Source organism: Salvelinus fontinalis, chromosome 26 (assembly GCF_029448725.1).
Source record: "Salvelinus fontinalis isolate EN_2023a chromosome 26, ASM2944872v1, whole genome shotgun sequence".
NCBI classification, from domain to species: Eukaryota; Metazoa; Chordata; class Actinopteri; order Salmoniformes; family Salmonidae; genus Salvelinus; species Salvelinus fontinalis.
In genome coordinates this window covers 10,415,752-10,439,057 of record NC_074690.1, presented here as the reverse complement: position 1 = coordinate 10,439,057, position 23,306 = coordinate 10,415,752, and the positions used below count along the sequence as shown (strand labels likewise).

Below are 23,306 nucleotides of genomic sequence, written 5' to 3'. Positions count from 1 at the left end.
AGTGGTTAGAGCGTTGGGCCAGTAACCGAAAGGTTGCTAGATCAAAACCCCGAACTGACAAGGTAAACATCTGTCATTCAGCCCCTAAACAAAGCAGTTAACCCACTGTTCCTAGGCCTTCATTGTAAATAAGAATTTGTAAATAAGAACTGATTTGCCTAGTTAAATAAAGGTAAAAATATATGTTTTTAAATGGCAATCACTCAGACCATATTTTGCATGATATCGAAATATGAATAACTACGATATTTTATGGAAAGGCTGCATTTGGTTCAGGCTGTATGCTATTACAATGCAAAACATATGAATACCTCATGGGCTAACAACTGACTCAGCCCGAAATATGCCAAGTCACCATGGTAACAAGGAATGCAATACACCTAGGTGCGCGAGGGGAGCAATTTGTGCACGTTTCCCACAAGCCATAACCAAAATCTAATCAACATCCAATACACTAATATATTCTTACACTGTATGTAATAACTTGGATGTATCTAACATACAGTGCATTCGGAAAGTATTCAGACCCCTTGACTTTTTCTATGTTTTGTTACTTTACAGCCTTATTCTAAAATGTATTTTTTTTTATTCTCTCATCAATCTACATACAATACCCCACAATGACAAAGTAATCAGACCCTTTACTCAATACTTTGTTGAAGCACCTTTTGCAGCGATTACAGCCTTGAGTCTTCTTGGGTATGACGCTACAGGCTTGGCACACCTGTATTTGGGGAGTTTCTCCCATTCTTCTCTGCAGATCCTCTCAAACTCTGTCAGGTTGGATGGGGAGCGTCACTGAACAAGGCCCTTCTCCCCCCATTGCTCAGTTTGGCCGGGTGGCCAGCTCTAGGAAGAGTCTTGGTGGTTCCAAACTTCTTACATTTAAGAATGATGGTGGCCAGTGTTCCTGTGGACGTTCAATGCTGCAGAAATGTTTTTGGTACCTTTCCCCAGATCTGTGCCTCAACACAATCCTGTCTCAGCGCTCTACGAACAATTCCTTCAACCTCATGGCTTGGTTTTTGCTCTGACATTCACTGTCAACTGTGGGACCTTATATAGACAGGTGTTTGCCTTTCCAAATAATGTCCAATCAATTGAATTTACCACAGCTGGACTCCAATCAAGTTGTAGAAACATCTCAAGGATGCTCAACGGAAACAGGATGTACCTGAGCTCAATTTCGAGTCTCTTATCAAAAGGTCTGAATACTAATGTAAATAAGCTATTTCTGTTGATTTATTTGCAATAAATTAGAAAACATTTCTAAAAACCTGTGTTCGCTTTGTCATTATGGGGTATTGTTGGTATATTGATGAGGGGAAAAAACACATTGAATCCGTTTTAGAATAAGGCTGTAACGTAACAAAATGTGGGAAATGGGAAGGGGTCTGAATAGATTCCGAATGCACAGTACACGGGAGCTTTAACAGTCAACACCAATCTGTTCTCTGTCAGGGATCTATCCGGTGTAGCCTAATCCTAGACACCTTGCTGGTGACTACGATCACGTAGGGGCTCAGATTGCCATTCGAATGCTTCTCTATTATGTAACTGAATTGAATTAATGCCTAATGCCGTTCTCTTACGAAATCAAATCGCACACGTTGAACAATGACCATTAGTCTTGTTTTTCTTCTTACAAAGCCTAATCGCAAACGATCAATTTACCAATCAGACAATTCGATTGATATGATAAACTTGTCCAAAATGCTACCAAAATTGCAAATTAGGCAAAACCAAACTTCCACATTATAGGCTACATGCACTAGAGCCCACTGGCAATAGTGCAGATCAAGCACAGTCTCAGTAAAACAAATACTATAAAATAGAATTATGTGTTACAAAACCGTTAGTTTACAATAGGCTAGTAAGGTTAGGTGCAGTGCATTATATGCTACAATGCCTCGAACGCTCTGAAAATCACTGGCCAAACGTGAGAAGCAACCTACCTGTGCGCAGGTTGAAGGAAACTCTGGCTTCGGCGAGGTACGGGGTATCGCTCTTGGACCGGACTCTCCTGATCGGCCGTCGGTCTATATGTTCCTCTGGAGAAGCCGCCATCAATTTGACCAGCGTCCAGTGACGACTGGAGGGTTGGGACAGACACAGAGCCACCGCCGCTCACGAGGAGGTACTGATGGGGAGGGAAAAAACTGAACGGGTAGAGACCGGAGAGGGAGATGTGACTTTTGAAGCGAGGTGGAGCCGCCACTACAAAGCTCCTTAACCCAACAGCAGACAGAGGAGAATGAGAATGGAAAAAAAGGGGAAAAATTATGAATAATCAAGTAAATGGCCTACATTTTCAAAATAGCCTATCCAATACGGACTTGTGGAGTTAAATTATAAATATAAGCTCCTGTATGGATGTATCAGCAAGTGGAAATCTTGTCTGAGGTCAGGGGAGATTTTTTTTAAATGTATACCACCAGAGGGCACTATAAACTAAACTAACCTACAACTTTCCCCTCAATAGTGGATTTTGGAGCGGAATCTTCAATGCTTTGCGACAGCAAGGGAGTCTTTACGGTTTTTCAAATTAATTACATTAAGAAAAGTAAACAAACTCTGCCTCGCCATCTGGTAACTCTGCTGGGTATGTATAGACGTGTTATGCATGAACTCGAGTTATTCTGAAAAAGGCAATTACATGTAATGATCGTTGTAGAACTTATTTGCCTGCATGTAACATTTTTACTTTTGGTATTTAGCTACTTTTAGTATTCAAGATGGCTCTTCTTTATACCCCTGTTTTCAAAGTTTTAGAAATGTAGGCTATAGTATCGTTGAGGAAATTATATTTATTTCTTCAATATTCTGTTCATTTTTATAAAAAACGATTTGGTTTACGAGCCGCAGCTGATTTGAGTTTGCTCACTGACAATCACAACTTTTAACACTTCTTGTGTAGACTGCTGGTCTGGACACGTTTTAGCCTAAATACCATTTAGAATGCGTAATCTTATGCCCACGCAAAACTTGTTCAAATTCAAGGCTGTCATACACAACGCGATGTAAAATGTAACAAGTAAATATGTATATCGCAGCCAGTTGACATTGATCAGGCGCTGGTGACAATTCTCATTCCCACATTCAAACAAGTAAATTACACGATGAGGATACATGTATAAATGACCGTGGCCTTAAAAGTTGATCAATGCAAATGTGTAATGATATAGTTTGTCCATCTGTGTCACCTATATTTAACTAGGACAAACTATTCTAAGGCAGTCAGAAAATAATTATCCTAACATTCTGTCTTCTCTTACAGAGCTGTAGTGACAATGATTCTTCGACATCTAGTTTCAATTGGACTTGGTCCTCGCGTGTCTTCTCCAGTGACACGTGGGCCTTTGGTAGAGCTGACCAGGTCTGCCAGTTCAGGTAAGGTCCTACCACATGCATAAGCTGAATTCATAAGTTCTTCTTTTCATCCAGGCATGTAGTGCTCTCCATACATTGACTTTACATTGTAGTGTACATTGTAGTAGGCCTAGGCTGCTGCTGAGTGAACAGTCTAATGCAGGGAAGGGCAACTCCTCAGATCACCCCCCCCCCCCCCCCCCCCCCCAATTAAAAAATAAATAAACTAATTTGGTTGGGCATCAGCGGTTTTTCTATTGTTATGTCAGTCACTGACAGTCACTCAATTACCCCATGTCAGCTAAACATTTTTAGGTTGCTAAGGTAGTCTAGCCAGCTATATAAACTTGTTGTAATCATGATCGAATTACCGACCAGGTCCAATTGATTTTGTTAGTCACTCTCACACAGCTATCATATTCAAAACTGCAAACTTTTCTTTCCGCCCCATGGGAAAATGAGTGGAATTGCATGAAATTAACTCTAACCCCCCCCCCCCCCCCCCCCCCCAAAATGTCTCCTCGTTGTTAAAAGGGTGGTGGAGAAAATGTTTTGTTCGCAAGTTGGGCGGGCCTTCCAACAAAATTTTACTTGGGGCCCCCAAAAGGCTAGGGCTGGCTCTGACTGCATGTGTAGGTACGAAGACCCCCAAGCCACTGCGGCCCCTCATGATGAGTTCAGGTTTTTGTGGCCCCCCAATCAATGATTCCCATCCCTGCTCTAATGGCTCTTGTTAATGTATACATTTTTATCTTCTGTAGATATGTCTGAATTCCGAAAAGTCTTCTCTAAAGCCAGGCACATAGCCATCATTACTGGGGCGGGTGTGAGTGCAGAGAGTGGAGTGCCTACCTTTAGGGGTGCTGCGGGCTACTGGAGGAAATGGCAATCTCAGGTAATGTAAAACAGACATACACAGACCTACAGGCATTCATTTTACAATCTTTTCATGCTCATGTACACGCAGACATTTACATAATGCTATAAACATTCCCCTCCGTATGTATTTGAACAGTGAAGCTAGAATTTTACATTTGGCTCTATACTCCAGCGTTTTGGATTTGAGATCTTTCATATGAGCCGTCAGTACAGAATGTTACCTTTTATTCGAGGGTATTTTCATACATTTCAGTTTTACCCTTTAGAAATGAAAGCACTTTATATATCTAATCCCCGCCATTTGAAGAAGTCATACGTTTTTAGACAATTTCATTTATAGGGTATTAAAGTAGTCAAACATTTAGTGTTTGCGTGCTAGGAATATGGGACCAATGACTACATCAAGCTTGTTACTCTACAAATACATTGGATGCATTTGCAGTTTGTTTGGTTGTGTTTTGGATTATGTTTTGCCCAATAGGAACTGAATGGGGAATGATGACTAGAGTCATTCTTTCTAAGTGTGTAAATAAGATGTTTCTGAACAATTTAGAAAAATCATGAATTAATAGTGATGAGTGAGAAAGTTCCGAAGGCTACAACAACACATGCTTACCTCTCACGATGACCAATAGTTCGCTTTTTTGGGGAGGTATGATCTTTGTCCGTCTCACTCATCATCATTCACAATTCATGATCGTGGCCGTGACCCCACTCTCCTAGAGTGTCTTGGTGAATTGGTATATGCGAAAAACACATTTCCAATTCATACATGCATTTAAAAATGTTACCATAACACATGGGCTCAAGAGTATTATTGCTTTTATGCAATGGGTTACCAGCATTAAAAAGCAAGATTATTTCCCGAACCAACATTTTTCAACAAAACGTGGTGCTACATTCACAAACACTGGTGGTCAATTGCAATTTTAGCCATACCCTGGTCATTAGTTCAATTCATATTGACTGCCATGTAAAGCAAAACTACCCAAGTGCTGGTTGATAGTTCCAGAACTTTGTAGGTTGCTATGGCAAAAAAGCTGCATTTTGTTTCATTTGACCTCTTTTCTATTGACATTTCTTTGTCTATATCCATAAAAATGATGCCAGCTGATTCATGATTAAGTGGCTGAGAAAAGCTCTATGTCTGTCTTGTCCTGACTCCCGACACGTTCATTACTATGGGACAGCTGGAGATTTGTTTCAATATTGAAATTCAATGTCGCAAATGTCGAAGAGAAAGACCGCAAGGTTTATACAAATCTCTGCTGTTGAAAATCAAATGCTAGTCTAAAAGAAATGGGAGATAATGCCGAGATGCTTTTTATAGTGGAGATCAAGTTTATAAGTGCCTGGCTGTGCTGATGAGAGAGTGGAATACGCAGTCAGATGGAACAGAGTAAATGGGCATTTCAACGTCGTAGATTTAGCCAGTGGTAACTTGTGAAATAGACACCGTCTGGAATGTGGTTTTAACCAATCAGCATCCAGGGTTAGACCCACCCGTTGTATAATGTCCAGTATATCATGGGCAGGATAGACTCTACGGGAATTCCAAACTACCCGTTGTATAAACGCTTGTACATGTGTGAAATAGGATAAATATAAGCACCCACATAATAATAATAATAATTTATTATTATTACTTACAAATAGTGACTCAAATGACACAATACATTATTCACATTCACTTTCTATTGGGCAAAACATAATCCGAAACGGAACCAAAGCTGTAAATGCATCCAACAAGTTTGTAGTCACAAGCTTTATGTAGTCATTGTGACATTCTGTACTGTCGCCTTATATGAAACGTTTGATCTCAAATCCAAAATGCTGGAGTATTGAGACACACTTAAAGTGTTAGCTTCACTGTCCAAATACATACGGAGGGGAGTGTACTCCCGTGTCAATGGATTTGTCTTGACAACAACAATGAGGAGGGGGGAGGGTTTAGGCGTAACCACGGTTACTGTGTGCGGTTCCCAGGGAGAGCTGAGGAGCTGGAGCCAGTATCAGTTAATCTAAGTAGGACAGTCTCATCAGAGATTCACTTTGAGAGAGAGAATCAAAACAAACCTTCAACTTGTGTTTGTTCTAACCTGTGCCCCCAAGTGTTTATTTATGGGAGCTTGTTCACACTCTTTTAAATATGTGAAAATGTCATGTTTATTTAGTTTTTTCCCTGAGATCTCTATATCTACAACTCAACGTGCCTTGCCGTTCTCTGCTCTAACTATGACCCAGTCCTCCCACCTGCTATTTACCTAGTCACTTACTCTCATCCAGTCTGCCCATAACAATGTAGACTTATCCCATCCATCTCCACCCTGACACCCTTAGACTCTACCTCCTCATCCTGTGAACTCTGTTCCCTAACCCTCCCCACCCATGTCCCTGTCCATCTCTGTCCACAGGACATAGCCACCCCTGAGGCCTTCTTTCGGAACCCTTCCCTGGTGTGGGAGTTCTACCATTACCGACGAGAAGTGATGCTGAGTAAGGTGCCCAATAAGGCCCACCTGGCCATTGCAGAGTGTGAGGCCCGGTTGAGGAAGCAGGGCCGCTCTGTGGTAGTCATCACGCAGGTCATAGATGATCTGCACCGCCAGGCCGGATCCAGACATGTCCTCAAGATCCACGGTGAGAGGGCTGGGCTGGGACAGGGCTAAGCGGGTCTTTTAGATGGCTGGAATGGGCAGGGCAGCAGGGATTGGTTCAGACAAGGCAGGCAAATATGTTTTAGAAGGCACTGTTTCAAGAGAGGCTCCATTGTTAATAAGTAAGCTCAGAAGATGTACTCAAATAATTAGCCCTCGCTCGAGTGGTGGCTTCCAAAGCTTGTTGTCAAACGTTGAACATAAGATAAGGATAAGATTGACTTTATTGTCCCTGAAGGTAAATTCTACTTGGACAAATGTTGTCATTATCCACATGTTTTTGCGAGACTTCTCCAAAGTGTCTGGACGGTGCTCAGTTCTGTTTTTCTCCCTGGTGAATCATCAGGAAGTCTGTTTGAGACGCGCTGTGTGAGCTGTGGACATGTGGCTGAGAACCAAGGCAGCCCAATATGCGCTGCCCTAGAGGGGAAAGGGTAAGCAGCAGTACAGCGCCTCAGTACAATACAACCACCTGCTCAGGCGAATCTTCTACATTGGATGTGTAACTTGACTTTTAGAAAAATGGTTGTCTTCAATTGTTCCACAGTTCTCCTGACCCAGATACCAGTGATGCCAAAATTCCCCCAGAGGAGCTGCCAAGGTAGGGGAGGATTAGTATGGTTCTGTCTATTTTTTTTTTTTTTTACACAAGTCTACCACAGAAAATCCAAGCCACAGTGATAAAATCTTTTCCACATGGTGGCGGTAGTGTTATTTGCTTTTAACTTGACCTCTTCTCAATCCTAAGTAACCATACACCTGTTATGTGTGATGTTTGCCTGCGTCACACATAACGTGTGTGATGTCATCCCTTGGTGGTTTAATGTGCAGGTGTGAGAAGATCGACTGCCATGGTCTGCTCAGGCCCAATGTGACCTGGTTCGGGGAAACTCTGGACTCGCACGTCTTAACCAAGGTGGAGACGGTGCTGGACACCTGTGATCTGTGTCTGGTGGTGAGTTGGCCTCATAGTCGCTGGATAATCTTGTTGCTATGTATCTCAATCTTTATATACACACTTTAGTATGTAGTAAGATTTTGTCATACACTGTAGAGACAGAGCCTGATGTAAAGCACCACACACCTGAAACGGATGTTCAGACCAATGTATAATATACATACATATCTCCTATATGGCTTTGCTGGTGCCTATGCCCTATATCTGCCCGCAGGTTGGCACCTCCTCCATAGTGTACCCGGCAGCCATGTTTGCCCCCCAGGTGGCGTCCAGGGGCGTGCCAGTAGCAGAGTTCAACATTGAGACCACCTCTGAGACCACACGCTTCACGTAAGCCACAGCACACCACTATTAGAAAATGATATGTTTTTGTCCTAATACAAGTTTCTTTGGGTATTTTCAGTTCATTTTCTTGATGTGCAAAATACAAATACATTTTGGGGAAGTCAAATAGTATTTTTTTTTTTTTTAAGTTAAACGGGATATATTTAATCAAATAGGGATTCTTCGTCAAAACGGAGCCTGATAAAGTGTGTTTTATTCATGATTCTACTGCATCTACAGTTTGTCAGGTTTGAAATCAGTCAGCGTTATTAACTCTTTGGTCTTAGATCTGATTGATCAGATGTGTGTCAGGGAAATTAAGAACCAAACACTTCCTTAGGGACACTGGTGAGCATTTCTCAGATTTCTCCTTTTATCCTTGCTTTGTCGTGTGTGTGTGTGTGTGCGCTTCTGCTGTACAGGTACCATTTCCAGGGCCCGTGTGGGGCCACGCTACCCCTGGCGTTGGCGCGTCACGAGTCTGAAGTCGTCTGAGCGGTCAAGGGGTGGAGTCTGATGGTGTCCGAACCTCTGGGGCTCCTCCCATATCCACTCCACGGCCGTTTGATTCCATGGTGATTATTCCCTTATCCAAAAAACATGCCTTAAGACACTTTCAAACGCGCTCCTCTTGGTGGAGGGAGCGCTGCTGTCTGCAGCAGAGGACTGAATAGTCGAATAGTCTTCTGGATACTTGATACTTATTCGGTTAACTAAACTGGAACTGAGATGTTATGTGTTATTGTCTCTTCTTGAAAGGCAGAAAAGAGTATTCAGCTGCAATAAGGAGAAGTATTTCTTGATATAGGACGGGCAAATGTTTTCTTCTCCGGAGTTTTGAGCGTGTCATGTCTTTATACATCATAATATAATAATAGTACATGCCATTTAGCAGACGCTTTTATCCAAAGCGACTTAGTCATGTGAGCATACATTTCTCTCTCTCACTGCTAATTCAGTATATTTCAGATGTACAGGCTTTGCTGATTGCTCTGTTTCTGTGACATTAATGAGGCCAGTGCGCATGCTGTACATGACACACACACATTATATAACATGCTGATGTAGCTTGTGAGATCAGATGATATTATTCTTTGTAGCGTACAGTAATATAATCATATAGCTGAACCTTTTTCTCACTCTCTATGGAGGATATACTGTATTAACTCCAACACAGAACAATACCTAATCCATGTGCCTGGCCAACTGTTTTCCACAACCTTGGCCAAATACACACAACCATGACCAAATACATGCTTTGAACCTCAAGTACATAGCAACGTCACAGAGAGAGAGTCAGTTCATTGAACTGGCTATTGCTGAACCTGGACTATTGTATTCCCGTCCATGTACAGTATTTACCATATCAATATCTATCAATAGGTATACTGTGGTTACATGGCATGAGAATGTGTGGATGAAAATATCATGTCTCTGCATACAGTTTGGAGGAAGTTACTAACTAGTGTTAGCGCAATTGCTACTAGCGTTAGCACCATGACTGGAAATCTATGGTAACTGCTAGCATGCTAGTAGATACCGTAGACTTCCAATCATTGTGCTAATGCTAGTTAGCATTGGCTCGCAAATTACCTCTAACTTCCTTCATACTGCATGCAGAGACATACAAATGGTATCCATGAGTTCATCTGACTCCGGGGAAGTTGATCAAATCATTACCAAAATCCCAAAGTGTCCCTTTAAAAATATAATTTGTATTACTCATTGAATATATTGTTTTGCCTAATCACGCACAATAACTCTGTTGTTGGAAATGTTCTATACCGAACCAAGTGTATACTTCGATATCATGATTGTATTTGTACTTTTTTACAACTACTGCTAGCTACTTTAGGTGTTTTTGCTTTTATGCAACGTAATGAGATCTCATGCAACGCTTCAAAATATAATACTGTCAACAACATTATGAATTCATTTGCATTACTTTTGTCCTTTTTTCTCTCACACAATTGTATCATCACTGCAGTCTTCATAATCGGCTATATGTAATTGGGGGAGTTTGCATTCCCAAAGCTAACAGTAGATGCCAGTATGTAGACTGTAGATTCAATAAAACTCCTCTGAACAGACAGAGAAGCCAGGAGAGTCTGCAGTCAGTCAGGCTATCTCTCAATTAGAATGCATGGGTAAGAGGAAATATAGATTTGTATTCTTCTGGGACAATGTTTTGCTCTGCTCAAGGTGAAGTGAACACTAGCATTATTTCCGTAGATAGCAAAACCAGAGAGCTCATTTGGACCATCATAATGTTGTACATTAGCTTTTTAATTTTACGTGTGAACTACTCGCCATTTTGACGGCATAATCCTGGTCCTTTGATGACCATCTTTAAGCTATTTTTGTTATTTATCTGGTCCTCTGTGTATTCTGAAATGAGTCTCCATTTGTATTGATCTATTGAGTGAGAAACCTAATGAAACCAGAGAGAGCATGAGGTGGAGGCATTGCTATGGGAGAGGATTTGCCTGCTAAGGTCCAAACAGGACAGACCTCTCTTACAACGCACAAGGTCAAAGGTGAAAGGTCATACAGAGGGAAGGACCTCACTTAGAATGTCTTAATGAAAACATCCACAAAGATGTGGGGAAAAAAGAGACCACGGTAAACATCCCAAAACAATAGGCAAGTTTACTCATCAGAGGTGGTTCTGCCTGACTCCTTACTGTTCATTTGGTTGTTGATGGCTGAGGTTAGTGCATATTGTGTGAGAAAAGTTCCCATCCAGCTGAGTCACCATCTGTTTAAAGGTCTGAATCTGTTCTTATAGGCCTGGTTGACGAGAAATCGAGGGGGAAGGAGAGACTGACAGGGAGGTTACCTGAGCACTGTGTGTGTGCATGGTTGCACCAGTGTGTTCCAGTTTGTGTGTCCCAGTGTTTGTCTATGTTCCCCAGTGTGAATGTCCAGACTTAATGGCATGAGTCTCATGTTCAGGGTCCTCCAGTGTTAGCGAGAGGCAAGGTTATTATGAATCACTGTAAGAGCTGAAGTTCCACGCTAATTTTTCTAAAACACACAGTTATGATGGCAGAAACTGACATACGGGTGTCAGTGAGGATTGGGAGGTTATTACTGTGTCTGCGTATGTCATTTCTAGTTAATTTGTGAAATTTGGAAATGGCTAAATCTGTCAGATTTACAGAAATGTTGATTATTTAGCATTACCCCTGTGAAATAAACATAACCGATCATAATGCAGCTGCAGGCCTACTGGTCCGTAGTCCCTACATGTTCATCTGAACAGGCAGGCTGTAACCTCGAACAGACCTGTGTGTGTGCGTGCGAGTGAGCGAGGAGTCATGCAGGGCCAGCTCATATCATGCCCACCATGCACCCAGCGCTCTCATCAAATTAGTGTCTGGCACACACACACAGGCAACCGAGGGAACCAAACACACAATAAACACATACATCAGAACCCTGTTTAGAATCATATGTTCCAAGAATACCCCATCCCATTTCCCATTCATTAAGGATTAATTCCCTCTTCTTCATTGCTTCTCTCTGCTTCATTTCTTTACCGACAATCCCCTACTGTAAATGTTCATTATCATTGATGATTATCATCATAACCTTTCTCCTACTCTTCTTACCTCTTTCCTTTGATTTTGTTTTTCTTATTCTCTACATTCTACTAACAGTGTGTCTAATGTCAGGAGTGAGGTGAAATCTGTTTTTCACATCATAAAATTAACTAATGAAATAGACAAAGGGATAAGATTCTTCTTGCATTGATAGGATGATATAGTCGTTTGAAGCCTCAATTGAGCAGGCCTGCTGGAGTGTGAGTGGTGATATTGGCAGTGACTGGAGGTCATACAAGAATGCAGGAGAGAGGGATGAGATGGTAGATGTGTAAAGGTCCTTGTCTGACCCAGCAGCCTGCAGGTTAATAGAGCCATCATCATTGGTATCACTTCTGCAAATATCCCTGTGTCTCTTTGAATGATAAAGTAGATTGACTAGGAGACCAGCTGAAGTGTGTGTGTAAGAGAGACAGTTAATAAAAGGTGAGATAAACTGAGCATGTTGAATCTGGTGAAGCGACTTGATGACATCTATTTGGAGTGTTTGAATTTTGAGATGGTTGAAGGTGGCATTTGGGGTCAGTTGTGTGTGTGTGTGTGTGTGTGTGTGTACTTCAGAGTGTATGTCTTTGCCAGGGATTGGTAAGGAGGGGGGAACATTCATGTTTCTCTTTATGCAGACTGACAGGACTGTCAGAGCTATCCAGGTCAGCAAAAATATCCCATGATTATGACCCATTCAAAGAGTATAGTAGCTTAGTAAAAAATAGATATGATTTGAATCACCTACAAGACAAGCTATGTGAAGAGAGATCTGGTGCATAAAGTGAGGTGTCTTGTCCCTGTCGGCCCAGATTCTTTTCCCTGTATTGGGCTGATGCTAGGGGTTCTGGGTAGTGAGGCTGGGAGGGAGTTGTTGTTAAGACTGAGAATAGGGTTCAGGTGCAGGCTAATCTCATCTAAAGCTAGGCTAATTAGGATCAAGGCAGGCGGCCACTGTCACCTGATTATTGATCATTGCCACAGGCCCTGGCCTGCCTCAGAGCACGGTCTGAACCCTCACAGAATAAGATCAGAGCACAGGACACACACATGAAATGAACCAATGTATATTTTTTGATATAATAGATGGATTGTATAGGACTTGAACAGGCTCTATTCTATTCTGTACATTGGAATTATATTTGGGAATGTATTCAGTACTAGCATTTTAATTAGTTTATGTTTATAAATGTAACTTCTTATTTTCCACAATCTGTGTTCTTGTTTTTGTTCTTCTGGACTTCCTATATGTATACCTAACTCTCTGACAGCTAGTCTTTATGAGTGTTGACCCACGACCACATGTTCATCTCATAACTTCCTGCACAATCTTCACTCGTCAAGGTCCTCAATATATCTATATGAATAAATCCTATCTGACTCATAGGTGTTACCTCTCTATTGCCATCAGATACCAATTTATAGTTTTTCCCTCCTCTCTTCATTTTGTCCTCTCTGTTTCTCTCGCTCTTCCTGTTTCTGTGTCTCTCTCCATGTGTGTGTCTCTCTCCAAGTGTGTGTCTGCTTGTGTGTGCATGGGTGTGTGGCCTCCCATGTTAAGGGTAAGCCCCAGCCCTGCACTCTGTATTGTAGTTCAGCACAGGGCACGTGAGTCTCTGGAGAAAAACCCTAGAGGGAAGAGACAGGGCACATGGGCACACACACACACGGTGGCTGGCCTCTCCCAGATTACTTGCCATATCAGCAGATTCCACAGTGGGAATAGGGCTCCTGGCTATTGATCCAACCTAAACTAGAGTACACACACCCACACACAGAAATGTGTGTCTTGGAGCCTTTTCAGTCTAATGGGTTTTGAGCATTAGCACTTCATTGCGCTTGAAAAGTTAAAAAAATAAAAAATGTTGTCACTTGCGCCGAATACAAATGTATTTGTTTTATTTTTTTATGTAACCTTTATTTAACTGGGCAAGTCAGTTAAGAACAAATTCTTATTTACAATGACAGCCTACCAAAAGGCCTCCTGCGGGGCTGGGATTATAAATATAGGACAGAACACACATCACAACAAGAGACAACACTACATAAAATGAGACCTAAAACAACAACACAGCATGGTAGCAACATAACAAAAACATGGTAGCAGCACAAAACAATGTACAAACATTATTGGGCACAGACAACAGCACAAAGGGCAAGAAGGTAGAGACAACAATACATCATGCAAAGCAGCCACAACTGTCAGTAAGAGTGTCCATGATTGAGTCTTTGAATGAAGAGAACACGCTTTGAGAACACACCCTGCTATTCCATCTGGCCCAGCGATCTTTTTTAAACAGGTAAAGTCCTTGTACCAGTCCTCACAGGTAAAGATGTTTATATGTTATCCTCTAGCGATAGGAGATGGTCTGCTGCTTTGGGGTCTGGAATGCACACACTGATGTAGAATAAGCCCAGTTTAATAACCACAGTTTTCTGGTTGATACTCCAGATTGGGGTTTTGGACTGAAATCCTCAAGAAAATAACTAATCTGTGGTTTGTTAAGAGGAACAGAAATGACCTGTTGCTATTTTTAGCCCATCGAGTAAATTCACTCTGGAGTGCCAGAGTGCGCTTTGGGCATTGGTAAATTCAGAGCCTTGTCAGATTGTTCTCAGAGCGTTGGCCAAGGAGTAGGGTTGATCTGAGTGTTCTGACCTCACAACAGCAGTCAAGCACCCAAGCTAACCGGTAAAGTTGGCTAGCTTGCTAGCTACTTCCAGACACATGAGTGAAAACCTCACTCTGATCATTTTACTTGCCCTTGCAGAGCTGGTTAGACTGTTTTCATGTTATCTAGTGAGCTGGTGACTGTAGCTGTGCTGCTGGCAACAATTGATTTACTTTTTCCCCGACATTTACTGACATCGGTCATATTCAACGGGTGTTGCGGATGCTGAAATTATAATAGATAGTCAGAGTGAATGCACCCCTAAGCTCTTTAGTGATTCACTTTAGTGACTCACTCACTGTTTACACACTGATTTCCTTCATGGTAACCTAAATAAATTAATAGGTAAAATAAATAAACAAGCTGGCACACTTACAATACAGGGAGTGCATACGTTTTTAGTAAGTCGCTTTATGGATATTACAGCTGGCAGTAGGACTGCCACTCCTGGGCCAATATTCATAAAGCTTTTTAGTGTAGGCGTGCCTATTTGGACAGGGAAGAACTGATGCTAGATCAGCACTCCTACTCTGAGATGCTTTATGCATGATCTGATGGTCATCCAGAAGGAGGAGCTGTGTTATGTTGTATGCAGTAACTGAGTCTGTGTACAACCCAGGAGATAGATCAGTCAGACAACCAAGCAGTTAAATCAAGTCAAAGTTTATTGGTGCGTACACACATTTACAGGTGTTATTGCAGGTGCAGTGAAATGCTTAAGTTTCTAGCTCCAACAGCAATACAATAACAATACACATAAAAAAAACATGAAATTAAGAAATATCAGAACAAGCAGTATCAGAATGAGCCATGTCTGAGTCCGGAATATAAATAAATATACAGTGCCTTCAGAAAGTGACTGAGTGTATTGATACACCATCCAAAGTGTAATTAATAACTTCACCATGCTCTAAGGGATATTCAATGTCTGCTTTTTGTTGTTGTTGCCCATCTACCAATTGGGAAAACCTCCCTGATCTTTTTTTGGTAGAATCTGTGTTTGAAAATCACTGCTCAACTGCGGGACCTTACAGATAATTGTGTGTATGGGCTATAGAGATGAGGTAGTCACTCAAAAATAATTATTAAAAATATTATTGCAAACTAAAGGTGTGATGGTCCACACTCAAGAAGATGTCGCATAAAACGTACTTTATGTTTCATTATTTTGTAAATAATTATTTGTCATTACCAGCCTTATTCCCCTAATTTTGTTGAATAGGAAAGAAATCATATGATTTTTAAATTTTTATCATATTTGTACTGTGAACTTGAGTTTGTATCCTCAAAAGTATCTACACCTCAGCAGTGCCTAACTATTTTTTACCAGAAAGGTGAGATTTTTTAAAATTTGGTGCAGTTTAAGCATTACTATGTATTGTTTATGGCCCTTTCATGATAATTAATTACTCTGGAGAGCCCATAACCGTAAGGCTCTCCAGAGGGTAGTGAGGTCTGCACAACACATCACCGGGGCAAACTACCTGCCCTCCAGGACACCTACAGCACCTGATGTCACAGGAAGGCCAAAAAGATCATCAAGGACAACAACCACCCGAGCCACTGCCTGGTCACCCCGCTATCATCCAGAAGGCGAGGTCAGTACAGGTGCATCAATGCGGGGACCGAGAGACTGAAAATCAGCTTCTATCTCAAGGCCATCAGACTGTTAAACAGCCATCACTAACATTGAGTGGCTGCTGCCAACATACTGACTCAACTCTAGCCACTTTGATGTAATAAATGTTTCCATTATTAATGTATCACTAGCCACTTTAAACAATGCCACTTTATATAATGTTTACATACCCTACATTACTCATCTATTATGTATATACTGTACTCGATACCATCTACTGCATCTTGCCTTTGCCGTTCTGTACCATCACTCATTCATATATCTTTATGTTCATATTCTTTATCCCTTTACACTTGTGTGTATAAGGTAGTTGTTGTGAAATTGTTAGGTTAGATTACTTGTTAGATATTACTGTTAGATATTACTGATATAACTGTTCTGCCTGCGGTTACGGAACCCCTACCTGTCCCAGACCTGCTGTTTTCAACTCTTAATGATCGGCTATGAAAAGCCAACTGACATTTATTCCTGATTATTATCTGACCATGCTTGTCATTTATGAACATTTTGAAAATCTTGGCTCTCTCTAATTTTCTCCTTCTCTCTTTCTCTCTCTCGGAGGACCTGAGCCCTAGGACCATACGTCAGGACTACCAGGCAAGATGACTCCTTGCTGTCCCCAGTCCACCTGGGCTTGCTGCTATTCCAGTTTCAACTGTTCTGCCTGCGGTTATGGAACCGCCACCTGTCCCAGACCTGCTGTTTTCAACTCTTAATGATCGGCTATGAAAAGCCAACTGAAAATTATTCATGATTATTATTTGACCATGCTTGTCACTTATGAACATTTTGAACATCTTGGCATAGTTCTGTTATAATCTCCACCCGGCACAGCCAGAAGAGGACTGGCCACCCCTCATAGCCTGGTTCCTCTCTAGGTTTCTTCCTAGGTTTTGGCCTTTCTAGGGAGTTTTTCCTAACCACCGTGCTTCTACACCTGCATTGCTTGCTGTTTGGGGTTTTAGGCTGGGTTTCTGTACAGCACTTCGAGATATTAGCTGATGTACGAAGGGCTATATAAAATAAACTTGATTGATTACTGCCAGGTCGGAACTAGAAGCACAAGCATTTCGCTACACTCGCATTAACATCTGCTAACCATGTGTATGTGACAAATAAAATTTGATTTGACAATTCCTGGAAGCTGAAAATGTCCCAGTTATTCCATGGTGTGCATACTCACCAGACATGTGTCTCACCCATTGAGCTTGTTGCTCTTGATGGAGGTGTGCTTCCAAGTGGCGCAGCGGTCTAAGGTACTGCATCTCAGTGCTTGAGGCGTCACTACAGACCCCCTGGTTCGAATCCAGGCTGTGTCACAATTGGCCGTGATTGGGAGTCCCATAGAGCGGGGCACAATTGGCCCAGCGTCGTCCGGGTTTGGCCGGTGCAGGCCGTCATTGAAAATAAGAATTTGTTCTTAACTGACTTGCCTAGTTAAATGATAAATAAAAATAATAAATGTGTGGTGTGCTCCATTCTCTATGCTGAGTTTGCTTACCAGTGATCTTCCTAAACTACTTCCAGAGATCAGGCAGAACACCATTGTTAGCAGCACAATACGAATATGGCATGATATATAAAAGTATACAGGGGAAAAGGAGACTCATACCAATAACATAAAACGAGGATTTCCTCCCAGGTATTGAGAGTGGTATCTTTGACTCATGGCACACCAGATGGGTGAAGATAGGGAATGATCTATTCCAGGATAAGGTGGTCATGTCTTTCCAACATATTCAAACGATATATGGTATCCCTGTTAAGAACTTTGTGGGAATTTTGTTCAAAGTTCTCCTTCGAAGAGGAATCAGAAAGGCTCTGGCTGGGCCACTCAAGGACATTCAGAGACTTGTTCTGAAGCCACTCCTGCGTTGTCTTGGCTGTGTGCCAAGGGTTGTTGTCCTGTTGGAAGGTGAACCTTTTCCCCCAGTCTGAGGTCCTGAGCGCTCTGGAGCAGGTTTTCATCAAGGATATCTCTGTACTTTGCTCTGTTCATATTTCCCTTGATCCTGACTAGTCTCCCAGTCCCTGCCACTGAAAAACATCCCCATAGTATGATGCTGCCACCACCATGCTTCACCAGAGGGGTGGTATTGGCCAGGTGATGAGTGGTGCCTAGTTTCCTCCAGATGTGATGCTTGGCATTCAGTCCAAAGAGTTCAATGTTGGTTTCATCAGACAACATCATCTTGGTTGTCATGGTCTAAGAGTCCTTTAGGTGCCTTTTGGCAAACTCCAAGCGTGCTGTCATGTGCCTTTTACTGAGGATTGACTTTTGTCTAGCCACTCTTCCAGAAAGGCCTGATTGGTGGAGTGTTGCAGAGATGGTTGTCCTTCTGGGAGCTCTGTCAGATTGACCAAAAAACTGTTTTCATTTTGTCGTTATGGGGTATTGTGTGTAGATTGATGAGGAAAATGTTTTTATATAATCCATTTTAGAATAATGCAAAATGTAACAAAATGTGGGAAAAGTGAAGGGGTCTGAATACTTTCTGAATGCACTGTATGTAGTTATAGAACTGTCATTCTCATTGACAGCAAGTCTAAGAAGCGCTTCTATGTTCTATGTGCCCTATTTCTATGTTTCCTGTTCTTAAGTTGTGTTTTTGTACACCAGCTTCAAACAGCTGAAAATACAATATTTTGCAGTTTTTTCACAACGGTTTAGATAGTACAATGATTCTCTTCACAATGACTGCTTGTTTGGCCACATAAACTGGTATTAGGGAAACTATTTGAGTTTTAGCAACCAGGACAATGTGGAGCGATTTCTACACATTGCACCTTTTAACTTGTTAACTAGTTATATGTTGGATTCACGTCTCTAACTCAACCAAAAGTTAAAGAATGGGATTAAGCCAGTGGCTCAGATGAAACTATCCAAGCAGTAGATACCACTCCTTTAAATGTTGATATTTGGTTGCATTGTCAACCAAACACAATTCAACATTACTTGTGTAATACAGTACCATAGTATGAGTCATAACACCCATAAAACCTAGAGGTTAAACAGGGAAATGGTTCTGATCTTTTTTACCACCATTCATTTTTACTCATAGGGGATTTTGGAAACACTTAAAATAGGGGCTGTGTTTCATGTAGGCTTACCCTGGCGTTACATTTTGATAACTGTGTAAATCTCTCTAGGACAAGGTGACTTTTATCAATATATTCGCCTGTATTTACCCCCCAAAATGAAATGCTAATTAGCTGCTGATGTGGCTGTCATAAGAAACTACAATGCCATGGTGATCTGGACAAGACTGCTGGATCGAGGCAACGGTAAGAATCTCTGGACTAGCTATCTAATGTTAGCTAAATGTACTAATGAATAAATTGGCTACATTTCTTAAATTGACAATTATGTGAACTGTCTTGTGCAAGTTTTAAATTGACACAATACCTGTTAGCAAAGGTGTCAGCTAGAGATGACGTGCAGGAGCTTGCAGGGATTTGTAGTTTTGCATGATGTCTACTTTGATACTAATTATCATTTTTGAAATTATAAGAGTAAATAGAGCCAAATATATTGATAAGTCACCTTGTCCTAGAGAGATTTACATGGTTATCAAAACATCACGCCAGGGTAAGCCTACACAAAACACAGGCCTTATTTGTGTTGTGTTTCTAAAATCCCCTGTGGGAAAAATTAATGGTGGGAAAAATATTGGAACCATTTCCCTGTTTGACAGCTAGGTATTATGACACCTCCAATGTGGGGCTCTATGCAGTAAATAGCCTAAAGCCTATCTAACATTCAACCTTAAAATGAGTAACACATCCATGGCCACATTTTGAGTTTAGTCTAACTATAAATGTATTCTTATGTAATCACATAAAGCGTGCATGTTCAAGATAGTAGCTTGCATAGGTTGTCGCAGGTCTGTGGAGATCTTCACAATTGCTGTAATAATCTGTGCAGAATCTCAAATGGCAATCCAGGTCATTTGGCTCTGCTATTAGACGAGGCACAGTGATGACACATGAATCTGTTGAATAAATAAACAAAATATCGGACATTTTAAATTCCCATTTGAACTGTGTGTATTTTTTTTTTTAGGTTTGCTGGGCTTTTAAATAGTTGATAGCGCAGTGTTAGACATTTAGGTGACAACTAAACCAAAAACCTGACTCTGTTTTTACACTAGCATTTGGTTGTGATTTTAGATGGTTTAGACTGGAGCACAGTGAAATTACATTTGATATTCAACTAACTTTTGTCTCTTTTTGAGTGGATGAATATAGGTTGTGATCTCATTGATCAACATCTTTAACCAAATATTACCCAATTATCCAGGTTGAAATGACTTGGTGTACCCAGTGGGTAATGACAGTACTAAATTGGCACCATTTCATATAACTGATGACAGAGCATTTTCTGAATGCTCTGCACAGACACCGTTCAAGTGCCTGTTGACTCATTACAACTTAAGCTTTAAGTACAAGGTGATTTTGAGAAAGTGGTGTTCCAATTCTATGAAATCATTTTGTATTTTTTCATGTTAAAAACCCTCTTAATCCATCTGAGAACATCACAGTGAGATGAGACTGCATTTACTGCAACCGCTAGTCTCCCGTTACATGTGCCATATTGTAAACTGAACTGCAACGTTCACAGCCAGGGGAGTTCCATCATTTGGGTCGATAGGCCAGAAAATGTGACGTGTCACTCCCTATGCAAATGAAGTGTCAGATTTCACAGACTGCATCTGAGATTAGAGGGGAGAATGGCATGCAAAGTGGTACAACCAGAGCTGTCACGGACTGCACAGCAATTTATGTTGCGCCGCTCAACGAGTGCAATGTACACAAACAAATTGGTCGGAACCGGTCCAGAACCTCTTAAAATCCCCTAACTAGAGGACTTAAATGTTTAAGAATTGATGGTGGTTCTCATTCTGGCTCAATTAAGATAATGTTCTCTTCAGCTCAGGTATATAGTGTATTGAAGCAACATTTGCCTTACTAAAAATAGCCTTTACTGTATTGTTTGTTAAATGGCAATTCAGTTATGTGAACTGTAACACTCTTCCAATGGTACTTGAAGTGTTTGTCACTGTTCCATGTTATCATAGATACTGTTTCACTGTTCAGCAGTCACTCACCGTTAATTAGTTAATGACAGGATATACATTTCAGACAGATGTTTAGAGCATCTGAACTGTAAATTAACAAAGGTTTGGAGACACATTTTGACTGACATTTTCATTTTGTGTTTACACCTTTACATTTCTTGGTTGTGTTATGGGTGAGGCTAATATTATGGAAATGTCATCTTCTATAATACAGTAGCCTAGGCTACTTGTTATTTTAATCATCTGTCTCTGATATGATGACAGTTCGGTTTTAATCTCTGAGTTTGGCCTTTAGAGCCCTTTGTCACGCGTGGCTGAATCATGTTGCTTTTCCTCTGCCTTTGTGAAATATTGTGCTCGCTCTGTGTTCGTATTGGACATTCACGCACTAATATGACAGATAGAACCAAAACAAAAGTAGTTTTACTCACCACCTTCTAACAGCTGCCATCAGCTGATTTGCACTATGCTTCAGGCTCTCTCTCTCTCTCTCTCTCTCTCTCTCTCTCTCTCTCTCTCTCTCTCTCTCTCTCTCAAGCATGGCTTTTCTGTTTCATTAGGATGATGTTGGCACAAACTGTCTCAGATTATACCAGAGCCTTGTTCCAAATGGCATCCTATACCCTACAGTGCATTACTTTCAACCAGAGCCATTTGGGCCCTAGTCAAAGGTACTAGGTAAGGAATAGGTTGCTATTTTGGACATAGCCCAGCTCTACTTCTATCACGCCCGGACACCAATGGGACCTGCATGCACCTCTATAATCACTGATGATCACTTGATGACAGATAGTATAAACACAGATTTAGCCTAGGGTAAAATGTACAGTGCATTCGGAAAGTATTCAGACCCGTTGACCTTTTCCACATTTTGTCACGTTACATCCTTATTCTAAAATCGATTAAATCGTTTTTTCCCCCCTCATCAATCTACACACAATACGCCATAATGAAAAAGCTAATTCATAGAAAAAAATAACCCGGAAATATTACATTTACATAAGACCTTTTATTCAGTACTTTGTTGAAGCACCTTTGGCAGCGATTACATCCTCGAGTCTTCTCGGGATGATGCTTCGCACTGTATTTGGGAGGTTTCGCACATTCTTCTCTGCAGATCCTCTCAAGCTCTGTCAGGTTGGATAGGAAGCATCGCTGCAAAGATATTTTCAGGTCTCTCCAGAGATGTTCGATCAGGTTCAAGTCCAGGCTAGGTTTTGGCTAGGCCACTCAAAGACATTCAGAGTCTTGTCCAGAAGCCACTACTGCGTTCTCTTGGCTGTGTGCTTAGGGTCGTTGTCTTATTGGAAGGGGGACCTTCGCCACAGTATGAGTTTCTGAGCTCTCTGCAGACGGTTCTCCCATCTCCACAGAGAAACTCTGGAGCTTTTTCAGAGTGACTATCGGCACTTGGTCACCTCCCCTGATTTATCAGTTTGGCTGGGCGGCCAGCTGTAGGAAGAGTTTTGGTGGTCCCAAACTTCTTCCATTTAAGAATGATGGAGGCCACTGTGTTCTTAAGGACCTTCAATGCAGAAGAAATGTTTTGGTGCACTTCCCCAGATCTGTGCCTCGACATAATCCTGTCCCAGAGCTCTACGGACAATTCCTTTGACCTCATGGCTTGGTTTTTGCTCTGACATACACTGCCAACTGTGGGACCTTATATAGACAGGTGTGTGCCTTTCCAAATCATGTCCAACCAATTGAATTGACCACAGGTGGACTCCATCAAAGTTGTAAACACATCTCAAGGATCATCAATGGAAACAGGACGCACTTGAGCTCAATTTCGAGTCTCATAGCAACAGGTCTGAATACTTCTGTAAATAAGGTATTTCTGTTTTTTATTTGAGATACATTTGCAAACATTTTTAAAAACCTGTTTTTGCTTTGTTATTAGGGTGTATTGTGTGTAGATTGATGAAGTAGAACAATTATTTCATCAATTTTAGAATATGTAACGAATTAGGAAAAAGTCAAGGGGTCTGAATACTTTCCAAATGCAAGATTCTGACCATAGCTTTCTGCTTGGTTTTTTGTTGCCTTGTTTATTCCCACCTTTGTGTGCGTGCGTCCATGTGTGAGCCTACCCTAGTGCGGGGGATGTTTTTAGTCAGCTTGAGGGACTGTGACAGGC

At 41.3% G+C, this 23,306-nt stretch overlaps 2 protein-coding genes across 3 annotated transcripts in view; one reads left to right on the top strand and one right to left on the bottom strand.

Annotated features, from left to right (window-relative positions):
* Window positions 1–2,246, bottom strand: part of LOC129823635 (phosphatase and actin regulator 1-like) — a 92,338-nt gene extending 90,092 nt beyond the window's left edge. For both annotated transcript variants that reach the window (XM_055882496.1, XM_055882497.1), the window contains exon 1: window positions 1,956–2,246. In XM_055882496.1, the coding sequence (XP_055738471.1) occupies window positions 1,956–2,067 (112 nt within the window). In that variant the 5' untranslated portion in view covers window positions 2,068–2,246. The remainder of the gene's footprint in view (window positions 1–1,955) is intronic.
* A 131-nt stretch (window positions 2,247–2,377) lies between these two features.
* Window positions 2,378–10,111, top strand: LOC129823636 (NAD-dependent protein deacylase sirtuin-5, mitochondrial-like). Its single transcript, XM_055882498.1, has 9 exons — window positions 2,378–2,602; window positions 3,278–3,390; window positions 4,131–4,264; window positions 6,663–6,888; window positions 7,252–7,339; window positions 7,453–7,506; window positions 7,737–7,860; window positions 8,078–8,193; window positions 8,610–10,111. The coding sequence occupies exons 2-9, from the start codon at window positions 3,291–3,293 to the stop codon at window positions 8,680–8,682; spliced, it is 915 nt and encodes a 304-aa protein (XP_055738473.1). The 5' UTR covers window positions 2,378–2,602; window positions 3,278–3,290; the 3' UTR covers window positions 8,683–10,111.
* The last annotated feature ends 13,195 nt before the right edge of the window (window positions 10,112–23,306 follow it).